Source organism: Saccopteryx bilineata, chromosome 4 (assembly GCF_036850765.1).
Source record: "Saccopteryx bilineata isolate mSacBil1 chromosome 4, mSacBil1_pri_phased_curated, whole genome shotgun sequence".
Lineage (NCBI taxonomy): Eukaryota > Metazoa > Chordata > Mammalia > Chiroptera > Emballonuridae > Saccopteryx > Saccopteryx bilineata.
This window is the reverse complement of record NC_089493.1, coordinates 90,523,954-90,535,735: the sequence shown is the minus strand read 5'-3', so window position 1 is coordinate 90,535,735 and position 11,782 is coordinate 90,523,954. Positions and strand designations below refer to the sequence as shown.

The window sequence follows — 11,782 nt, the reverse complement described above, 5'->3', positions numbered from 1 at the left end:
GTCTCTGATTCGATTTCCTCCCACCATTCCGGCAGAATCTTTGGCCCACTTGGAAGCGCAAAGGCGCAGCGAAATTATTCTTGTGGATCCTGAAATTTTTTCCCTAAAATGATACGTACTGTGGAGATACCGCTTTTCGGAATTTGGGTAAAGGAAAGTGCAGTGATTTATTCGTCCACAAGGCGGCACTCCGTGCCCATAGTTTTTTTAAAAAGCCCGTAACCAATTGTAGACGTGGCGAAAACTTTTTTACTGAAGTCTCAAACTTCAAACTGTACTATGTTTGGCTCGTTGGTCTAGGGGTATGATTCTCGCTTAGGGTGCGAGAGGTCCCGGGTTCAAATCCCGGACGAGCCCTATTTTTGTGTCTTCCCACTCCTAATAAAAACCATGTGTTTATTGGTGCTAAACACCATCACATTACCCAGTCCCAATAAAATCACACTTATTTGTGTTAAAGACCATCACACTAAGCAAACACCTTTTCGTACCTAATACTGCTGTATGAACATCATTTTATAATCTACCATTTCAGATTTATACACTTAATCCTTAGACAAATGCTCTTTGTGTTATTAAATCAAGGATAAATATGCAGACGTTATTGCACATAATTTACATAGTATTTCTTCTACAAAATCATTATTTCTCAAATCAACCATCATTTCTCTTTTGCATTTTTTATTATTCAGGAACTGTTTATTCAGGACCTAGGGAGACGTATTTTATATCAATAGTTTCACATAATCTTCAGTTTTCCTCCACTGTAAGCATGGGAGTTGGGGAGTTGTGTGCCGAGACCTTCCTGATCAGCAAACGTGGCAGGTGTCTTGTCACATAAAGCCTGGACTTCCTCCCTCATTCAAGCCTAACATTCCAGGGCCCGCATGTGGGGGTGGGGGAGGGAGTCTTGGGAATGAATTTAACAGGGAGGTTGGAGCCTGCCTACACATTAGACTTGTTTTTGAAGTTTTATAATCATACACTGGGGGGGGGGGTTCCAGTCCCAGACCAATTAATGTATTCTTTGAAGATGAAGCATGGCATAATTTTTAAAAATTTTATATATCAATGGGGGGGGGGGGGATATCAATTTGCTGTTCCACTCATCCATGCATTCACTGCTTGAGTCTTGTATGTGCCCTGACCAGGAATTGAATCCACAACAACCCTGGTGTGTCCAGAGGATGTTCCAACCAACCTTGCTGCCCAGCCAGGGCGTTTTGGTTATTTTATTTTATTGAAAAAAATAACATTTCTAGGTGTAATTAGGTTTGGCCTGGGAGCAGCAGATGCTACCCAGTTGCTCCGCAGGCCACAGCTGGAGACCATGTTTGTGTCCCAGTAACTATAGGCATCCTGTATCCTCAGAATCATCCCTTTCCAGCTGCTACTTCATCTTCCCTCGTTTGGTTCTGGGTCAAATCATGTGCCAAACTTTGTCTCTCCCAGTGAGCCTCCTTAGTTCTGCAAGCCACAGAAAATTCCAAAATAAAAGAGACAGCCCAGTGGTTCAGCCTGCTTTATTTGAGAGGTGTGTGTAGATACCTGCACGGGAAGAGGTGCTTTCATTTGGGTCACATTCTTCACTCTTCCTCCCTCCCTGACTGTTGAGGGTATTCAGTGCTCACTCACATCCTGCTATTTCATTCAGATGTGCTCTGACTCACCTGATGAAGAAGGGCTAGAAACCACAGGGTTTTTTTTTCCCCACCACATTCTTAGCACCTGATACTCATTTAAAAATTGTGTGAATTGCTTTTTTGTGTGTGACAGAGACAGAGAAATAGAGAGAGGAACAGATAGGAAGAGAGATGAGAAGCATCAATTCTTCCTTGGGGCACCTTAGTTGTTTCATTGATTGTTTTGTTGCCTATGCCTTAAGGGTGAGGGGGGTTATAGCAGAGCTAGTGATCCCTTGCTCACACCAGATCTTGGGTTCAAGCCAGCAACCTTTGGGCTCAAGCCAGCAACAATGAGGTCATGTCTATGATCCCATGCTTAAGCCAGTGACCCAGTGCTCAAGCTGGCAACCTCAGGGTTTTGAACTTGGGTCCTCTGCTGTTCCATTCCGATGCTTTATCCACTGTGCCACCGCCTGATCAGGTTGTTGTTTTAAATAAAAAATGTTATACAGGCTTTTTAGGAATACGTGACCCTGTGATAGTGGGGGAGATAAGGAGGATGAAGGTATTCTGGGTTTGAATAGAGGGCCCTTGCAATGTGGGGACTGTGTCATTCTCTGGGAAAGGCTGAGGGGGGGTCATGCCTTAAAAATATTCTGTGGCAACTCTCCCTTTGGGCCACAGTATATTCCTGTAAATGCTGTAAGAAAGCATTGAAAGGTTCTTCCAGTTGGACATAAAGCAAGACACCATTAAACACTCAGGAGCTTTAAATTGGGCATCAGTGCTTGGCACACTTGCTTGAGCACAGCTGCTTAAGTGCCAAACTGCTTCAGGCTTTTATGGCTTTGAGCAAATTCTGGTGTTTTGGGGTTACATTCTAGGGTCGCACATAATAGCCATCCTGTAAAAGTCTGTAACCTAATTGATTTAATAAGCTGATGAGCAAAAGTTCACACTAGGGAGACAAGAGAGGAAAAGGAAAACTAAGGTTAAGGAAGGAAACTTCATAACCTCACTTGACCAGGTTTTGTGACTGAGGGATCATTGTGAACATGAGCCCTGAGAAAACATTGTTGGCAGGTGGGGAGTACGCCTGGAGAATGCTATGGAACGGGGTGAAAACCTCTGCTGGCCATACACGTGCACGAATAGGCAAGCCCCTCTGCTCCCAGGAGCTGTGAGTGCACACTGCCCCCTTGTGGAAAAATAGGGACATGTCATAGGGCTTATGTTTAAGGTTTTAACTGAGGGATTGCAGATTTAAAATTAATTTCTAGGGACCCTCCTTATTTTTTGCTGATCTGTCTGTGCAAATGATATAGATGTGGAACTTATATAGATCGAGCTGTGCTATAGGCCAGGGAGATGGTGTTCATGGGACTAGGCTGATTTAAGGACTTAAATAATAATTAGGTAAGTCAACGTTTTTCTTTCCTTTCATTGATCTTTCTGATCTCATGTCCACAGAGTGTTGTAGGGTCCCACAAAGTAGCCCTTAAAAAGAACTTTGGAGTTTTACAAAGAATAGCTCTTTAATAATATGGTTAAAGAGCAATCTTTTAGGCCATTCACTTATGTATTATTCCATTCAATCCATATTTACTGAATAAGTTATTGAGTAAACATTGGTTGAGCATTTATTACAACCCAGGGCCTGTGCTTAGAACAGATCTGGAGATCCAGACATGTGGTTTCTACCTTTTTTTTTTACAGAGACAGAGAGAGTTAGAGAGAGGGACAGACAGACAGGAACAGAGAGAGATGAGAAGCATCAATCATCAGGTTTTCATTGCGACACCTTAGTTGTTCATTGATTCCTTTCTCATATGTGCCTTGACTGCGGGATCACAGCAGACCGAGTAACCCCTTGCTCCAGACAGCGACCTTGGGATCAAGCTGGTGAGCTTTGCTCAAACCAACTGAGCCTGTGTTCAAGCTAGCAACCTCGGAGTCTCGAGCCTGGGTCCTCCACATCCCAGTCTGACGTTCTATCCACTGTGCCACCACCTGGTCAGGCTCTACCCTTTTTTGACAGAGAGAGAGAATCAGAGAGAGGGACAGATAGGGACAAACAGACAGGAAGGGAGAGAGAAATGAGAAGCAGCAGTTCTTCACTGCGGCATCTTAGTTGTTCATTGATTGCTTTCTCATATGTGCCTTGACCTGGGGTCTACAGCAGAGTGACCCCTTGCTCAAACCAGCAACCTTGGGGTTTCTGACCTGGGTCCTCCGTGTTCCGGTCCAACGCTCCATTCACTGTGCCACTGCCTGGTCAGGCCAGATAGTTTTTTTTAATCAAGAAATATAATAAATTTATGATGCTAGTGATAAGGGCCTAAAAGGAAAAGTTATGCAAACAAAACTCCCTCTGGGGGTTCTGGGAAGGCTTTCCTAAGGAAAGAAGTAACACTCAGAATTGTGCCAGGAAGAATGAGGAGAGGTGACTGGAGTAAGAAATATTTCCTAATGAGAGAATTAAATTTTAAAACCCTTCAGTTAGAAAGGAGCCTGATGAGGAGTGTACAGGGTGGGGTAAAAGTAGTTGTTTGTGTGGAACAAAAGACATGCAGGTTATGATTATTACAATAGCTTCATTAACTCTTGTGTTTTGCTTATTCACAACAGTAACTTACTTTTCCCACACCCTATGTATGGAGGGAGAGAAGGAGAGTGGTTTGAGGCTCTCTATGCAAGGTCTGGTAGGCAGAGGTAAGGACTGTGGTCATTATTTTAAAACTTTTTATGAAAAGCTGCCTGACCAGGCGGTGGCACAGTGGATAGAGCATCGGACCGGGAAACGGAGAACCCAGGTTTGAAACCCCAAGATTGCCAATTGCCTGCTTGAGCACGGGGTCACTTGCTCTACTGTATCCCCCCCCCCCAATCAGGGCACACATGAGAAAGCAATCAATGAGCAACTAAGATGCTGCAATGAAGAGTTGATGTTTCTAATCTCTTGGCATTTATTCTAGTCTGTGACTCTCTCTGTCAAAAAAAAAAAAAAAAATCTTACGAAAAGCCAACTACTAGGCCACTGTTCACTCTGTCCTTGCTGGGTACTTCTAAGAAAAGGGAGGGTATTGTTTTATTTTTAATGTATCTGGGTTCTTTAGGGCCTCTGTGATAATTTGGGGCTGGGGACAATCATTTATTCTCTTTCACGAGATTTTAGCTGTTTATCAGGGAAGCTGAAAGTGGCCCAGATGAACAGAGCCTGGGAGTGACACCAAAGATCTGAGTGTCCTTGGAGGTGCTGTAGGGGAAGGCTGGGTTAATGGTCCTTTTGAAAGGAGTCCAAAGGAAACTGGCCTGGGGACACATTTAAGAAGCCAGGTATGCTATGAGCAAAGCATTCTCAGAAGTGTAAATCTGAAGAGACAATGAGTGGCCTCCCAAGTAGTTATTAAAAAGATATGCTTAGGGCAACCTCCCTTTAACCTGGCCTCCCCTGGGGTATTAGCAGGTGGCAGTCATTTCAGGGATACAAGTAAAGTTGCACACACTAAAAGAAATGGCTTGTTCTGCCTCCAAGGGAGAACAGGACTTCCTCTGTTCTCAGCCTGGGGCTGTAACTGCAAGACTGAGATTGATAGCCTCTGATCTGATTCTGAACCTGTTCTGCCCAAATCAGGGACAGCTTGTTCTTGGACATACACAGCTCTAGTCTGTCCGCCTCACCTGGACATAGAGACAGGTGACATCGTGGGAGGGCAGTGGGAAGAGTGCCCAGAAGCTTGTGAAGGTATTGCATGAATCTTGCGGTTAATATCTTGTCTAGTAAAAACTCTGCTGTTGCCACAAGTAGCCAACAAACCCTTCCAGAGTAGGGGTTCTTCATGTCTCCTTTTCACCCCAATAGTAAGTGTTCTTGATTTAGGGACCTGTCCCTTTGACCAGAATGCCAATTCCCTAGGCTACTTCACAGGGCTACTCCTCCACACTCCCAAACTGGAGCTCCAGCTCCCACCTGGCGCCCAGGACCCATTTTCCCATTGCTCACCCTGACCAGGCAGGAGGTGGAGGGGTGGCCCTCATCTGCCCGTGTGTCTGGGTGGGTGGGGGGAATAGGAGAGGCAGCCAGAGAATGTCATCTTAAGGGTCTAGCCATTGGGGTCACTTTAATTTAGCTCGAAACCTTAGTTTGGTGGCGCAGTGGATAGAGCATCAGACTAAGATACAGAAGACCCAGGTTTGCAAGGCCTGAGGTCGCTGGCTTGAGCGCAGGCTCATCTGGTTTAAGCAAAGCTCACCAGCTTGGACCCAAGCTTGCTGGCTTGAGCAAGGGGTCACTTGGTCCACTGTAGCCTCACCCCCCCACACACACACACATCAAGGCACATATCAGAAAGCAATCAATGAACAAGTAAGGCACCCCAGCTTAGAATTGATGCTTCTCATCTCTCTCTGTCACACACACAAATTAAGAACCTTAGTTTGTGACAGCAAAAAGTCCCATTCTTCCTTTCTCCTTCTCTGCCACCTCCATTTTAGAGATGAAGAAACTGAACAGTGACATAGCTTTGTAAGGTCATACACTATGTGAAAATAGTTTGGAAGGGCTCTCTAGAGAAGAGGAGTAGGGAGGAAAAAATAGATTCCAACTCAGAAGTGCTTCCAACCTTTTGGTCTTAAGAGGGGGTTAAAAGTTGGCATCTGGGCAACAGAGAAGAAGGAAGAAATGGTTAGAGAATGGTGGAGGAGAAGAGCGCCTTCTGATTTAAATGACCTTCCTGAATCCAAGGGATCCCAACTGCTTCACTGCCGATCATCCCTGCCTGGCCCCTGCTCCAGCCCAGATTTTCACTTCTCGTTCTCCCCCTGCAGGACCTGGAACCTCTCTCCCCGGTGGAACCCAGATCACTCTGCTCATCTCTAGGATCCCCTATGAACTGGTTTCCAGAACTGCAGAAAGAACACAGGTAATTAAGGACTAGAATGAAGAATGAAGAATAACAGACCAATCCTTTCTCCTCCAATGGTATGTTTGGGAGGCAGGTCCTTCTAGTACGCGTTGGGAGACACTCTGAGGAGCTGATTTAGTCAGGTTTTGTGGGGCAAGTGCCTACCCTTTATCTTGTGGAAGCCCTGAACGAGAACAGTCATTCACATGCAGGGTTCCACATGGGGTATTGAGTATTCCATATAATAATGTAAAGTCAGCTTTGTTATGGGGTGGATGCAACTCTTTAGAAATCACTATGCTGTTTACCAATTCAGGACTATTCTACTGTGGTGACCCCTAAACTTCAGTGTGTGTTATAATCACCAGAGGTGGGCTACTGATTACAAATGCAGATTCCAGGGCCTCACCTTCAGAGTCTGTGATTCGATAAGTCTGGCAAAAGGTCCAGGTTTCTGTACTTTTAATTAATAATCAAAGACTGATGAATTTCACTTAGAAAACTTTTTTTTTTTTTAATCTGTGGGAGCCAGGCAGTAGGGCGGGTGGTGTGGTCATTAACCCTCCCCAAAACGTTCTGCAACCGCCTTCTAGTCTCATTTTTTGATGCAGGCAATTCATTTCTCGATTGTGGGTACAGCACTCAGCAAGTGCATCTTTAAGAAGAGTGCCCCTCCCCTCTAGCAGCTCAGGACTTGAGAAAGAAGAGATCTAAAGCAGATGATAAGGAGAATAAGCACACCCCACATCAGAATGGCCAAGGAAAGGGACAATTCAAAAGGCAGTCCTTGAGAAGGATCTGCTAATGGCTGCTAGGAGTAGTAAATATGTGAATCAGCATTAAGATATTTTTTTCTCTTTTGTAATTAAACATTTTCAGAAAGTCCGTTATACGCCATATCCTGCATTCGATGTGCAGGAGAGTATTCAGGCTTTGGGAGGAGCGTGAGGCAGGCCAGAGACAGCGGCCGCACCATGGAGAAGCACTAACGAGAGGAAGCCAGGATGGATGGAAGGAAGTCTGGAGAATTCATTGTGGACAAGAAATAAAAGCATATCTCAGTAAGCTTCTGAAACATTTTGGAGGTGGGGAAGCAGAATTCTAGTAGTAATGAGGGATGGGGTTTGAATCAGCATTATTCAGATTTTAAAGGAAGGTAATCCCCCAAATCTAAAAACCTAGAGCTATTTAATTTTCATTCCCTTTTGCTTATTGTTTCCTTTGTTCCCACTCAGATGCCTGGGTACCCTCCATGGCTCCTAGTCCCTTGCAGCGTCTCCCAAATGGCTCTATACCCCACAGAACCCTGTGGCAGAGTGGTGCGCCTTGAGTGAAGGTTCATGCTCAAATCAGTTTGTAAAATTCTTAGTTAAACAAAATCAGTCAAGCTTCTCCATTGCTGGGTTTCTCAGAATTTTGTGCTTTGTGGATCTTGTGACTCTCCAAGGGAAGAAATACAATGAACAAAGTTTCTCAAGCTTTTGATCATGAAATGTTTTTCTTGAAGCCCACTCATGAACGTTTTCTAGAACACTGTTTGTCTGAAGGCCAGCAGGAAAAGTGCTGCTACTTGTCCTCCACTGTTTATTCTCCCTTTTTTTTGTTTGTAACTGGAAACCAGAATTTTAGCTAGGCACCTACCCATCAAAATAAACATTATATTTCTCAGTGTCCCTTGCAGTTGGTTGTGACTATGTGGCCAAATTACTGCCAGTGAGATGTAAGTGGAAATGATGTGTGAAACTTTGGGAGGTGTTCTTACAGGGTAGTGCCTCGCCCTTTTTGCGCCTTTTTTCTCCCAGCTGGCTGGAGTGCAGATGAGGTGGCTGGTGCTAGCACGGCCTCTGGATTGTGACGTGGCTGTCACATGCTGAGATGGAAGTCAGAACCTTGAAGGGCCTGGCCAGTCCTGGACTGACTACCTCAGGCTCTCTTCTACGTGAGAAATAAAATTCCACCTTCTTTAGACTACTGTTACTTTGAGTTTTCTGCCTTTAGCTGCCATTTGGGAAATGCATAACAAGTATTTCTTTAGACCAGTTTCTCTTTATACAATGAAAATGTTTATGCAGGATGGTTTGCAAATAGAAATTTATTAATTGGAAAACCCATCAACAATTAATTATATACCTATATTTTTGTGGCATTGTGCAACATATATCCAAAACAGGGCAGTTTGAATTCTAAAAGGATATATATCCAGGATGAAAGTTTTTAGAAAATAAATAAAAATGTTTTGGTTGTTTATTTTCATGGTCTGGAATTATGGTTTTGTTGTATAGAGACACCTTTTTTAAAGCCTTTCCCAAGATTCTCTGCCCTTTCTAAACCATTTCACCCCAAAATGCTTTTCTTCTTATCAACTATAAAGACATGGTTATATAGAGAAGAGACTGTGTATCTGTCTCTCCAAAAGATAAATCATTTCAGGGTAAGAAGTGGTAAAAATGAAGTCTGTTTTCCCATTCTTATATCAAAGGACAAGGAGATAATAGAAACAAAAATGATTCAATTATCTCAATACCTCAATCTTTCACTAAGCTCTGATCCACTAATTTCCCATGTAGATTTCCAATGTATACCATAGTTCAGCAGTTCCCAAATTTGGATGCATATTAGAATCACTGGAAGAACTTTTAATAATCCAAAACCCAGGTGACCCCCAGTAGCAATGTCTCAAGGTGACATTTAAAAATGCCCAGGTGATTCTAACATTCAGCAGAGTTTGGGAACCATTGCCATATTTTCCAGGGCTTTACCAAGACTAATGATAATGTCAGGGGATTGTTCTGCCCTGTCCTGAACACCAGGGAGGAATAGATCTTACTGAAACTGGAGTTCAGGAGTTAAGCTTTGAGATGGTAAGACTCTTTAAAAATTTTTCCCCCTTGATTTGAGAGAGAGAAAAACATCAACTCATTGTTTTACTTAGCTGTGCACTCATTGACTGCTTCTCATATGTGACCTTCACACCCCAGCAGAAGGCTCTATCCACTGAGCCACCCAGTAAGGACTGAGGAGGTGAGACTCTTGTTGCTCTTGTCATCACCCATCTTCACCTGAACTTTTCTGCAGTTCATTTGTTTATTAATGAAATGAAGATAATAGTTACTCCATAGGTTTGAGTGAGGACTGGCTGAAATTTTGGAAAATAGACAATGCTGCGTCTGGCACACATCAGGACTTTACTAAATGTCTTGTAAAGTTTACGCTTGTTTAATAAGGATATTTTCAGGATCTGTATTACCCAACTCTCCCTTTGAAGGTAACTTCTCTTCCTTCCCAATGGCACCCAAGTACATGCCTCTGCAGGCCCCTCCCTTTCTGCTCTTTCCGCTCTGGCCCTTCCCACACTCAACTGGCTCCCTACCAATTATTGTCAGAGAACAGTGAGACACAAAGGATTTTCTCAGATCCATGATCCCAAGGATATGCTACTTGTGAAAGCTACAGCGAAAACGAAAGGTAAGCGGAGCTCGCACCGAGCCAATTTGGATTGACAGGAGGATAATCGGGAAGAACAAATCAGAAGGCAGTGCTAAAAGCATGTGGAATTGGGTGAAATTAGAGTTGAGAAAACTATAGAGAGGAAGTCATCCTGCAGTAGGAATAAAACAGTCAGGCGTGGGTACTTTTGAGCACCTCTTGTCTGTTTAGCTCTGTGTTAAGCACTCTGATGGGTTCAGGAGAACTAGGAGATCCAATCCCTGCTATCAGGGAGCTGGTGGAAGTAAAACAAGTGGGAATATTAGATAACAGTTCAGTGCCAAACTCTGAGAGCTGAAATGATCAGAAATGGCTTTCTTGGAGAGCTGTACCTCCCGTTGGGTCTTGCAGGGTATGCATGATTTTACGGAGCAGAGAGAAGGAAATAAAATATCCTCAAGGTGGGGGAGCAAAGTCAGGGGGTGGCGCTGGATCTGGTTACCCTCTACTATCCTCTGTCTCCTCTTACTCTATAGGAGTTAAAGCAAAAGATGTAAAGGGACTCTTACCCCTGATGATATTAATGGTGATAATTTTCCTGATGATTCTGTTCTGGGAAAACGAGCTGTATGAAGAAGTAGCGTCGTCAACCATAGAGCACTTGCATGTGGACTACCCTCAGAGTAACATTTCAGTAAGGTACTGCAACCACATGATCTTACAAAGAATGATCAAGGAACCTGACAACACCTGCAAAAAGGAGCATGTCTTCATCCATGAGAGGCCTCGAAAAATCAATAGTGTTTGCACTTCTCCCAAGAAGAAGGCTTGCCGAAACCATTCGAGCGTTCTGTGCTTCCAGAGTGAGACAAGGTTCAAAATGACAGTCTGTAAGCTCATTGGAGGTCTAAGGTATCCCACCTGCAGGTACCACATTTCCCCCACAGAGGGGTTTATTCTTGTCACTTGCAGTGACATAGGACCAGTTACTATCCAGAGATATGTTGAATAACTTGAGCCCAGAGCCCGGGTCTGCGATCCTCTCTCCTCCTTCAGTGGCGCCTGTACCGGTTCTCCCAATGTACACCTGAACTGTGCGCATGGGGTACAGCCTCGACGGGTAGCCACCAGTAGTTCACTTATTTTTCCAGTATTGCTGAGCTGGAATCTTCTTATTCTGCTTCAATAAAAACCTCTACTGAATTAAACCATAAACTATGCATGTGTTTTAATTTCTTGTCCCTTTTCTTTGGGTCATTTGATGAGAGTGAAGAGTGAATCCTCTGCAGGAATGGGATTAGGATAAGGTGAGTGAGGCATTCACTTCACATGCAGATTTTAAGGGACACCTCCAAGTAATCTAGGTAAATTATATATATATATATATATATATATATATATATATATATATATATATATAAATTAATGCAAAAATCCCTGATAAACAAAATACTTAATCAAGACCCAATCTGACTGGGTTGAATTTAAGGGCAGGTGAGGTATGTGAGTTGTGCTGGTGCATGGTTGGAGCCTGTTATTTAAATTTTTGATATTTATTCATCAAGGATTGTTTTGAATTAAACTCATTTTAAAATGTTGACTTAAAATATTACCTTGATTACTGGGATATTTTGTGTCTCCTTAAATTTTGTACCCAGAGTGAGCGCCTCATTCATTTCACCTTAATACCAGATGTGGCCCTAATAGTAGGGGCACTGGAAATTGGAGTCATGTCTTAGGATTTTCTCTAACGATGGCACATATAACTTAAGCTACATCTGCTCCTGTTCAGCAGCCCCCCCTGGGGCTTGAAAGAAAGGAAAACAG

General features: G+C 43.5%; 1 protein-coding gene and 1 non-coding gene across 2 annotated transcripts; both read left to right on the top strand.

The window, feature by feature from the left end:
- The first annotated feature begins 285 nt into the window (after positions 1-285).
- Positions 286-357, top strand: TRNAP-AGG (transfer RNA proline (anticodon AGG)). Its single transcript has one exon. It is a non-coding gene; the product is annotated as a tRNA-Pro (tRNA).
- A 9,551-nt stretch (positions 358-9,908) lies between these two features.
- RNASE12 (ribonuclease A family member 12 (inactive)) lies at positions 9,909-11,099 on the top strand. Its single transcript, XM_066276309.1, has 2 exons — positions 9,909-9,994; positions 10,492-11,099. The coding sequence occupies exons 1-2, from the start codon at positions 9,961-9,963 to the stop codon at positions 10,965-10,967; spliced, it is 510 nt and encodes a 169-aa protein (XP_066132406.1). The 5' UTR covers positions 9,909-9,960; the 3' UTR covers positions 10,968-11,099.
- The last annotated feature ends 683 nt before the right edge of the window (positions 11,100-11,782 follow it).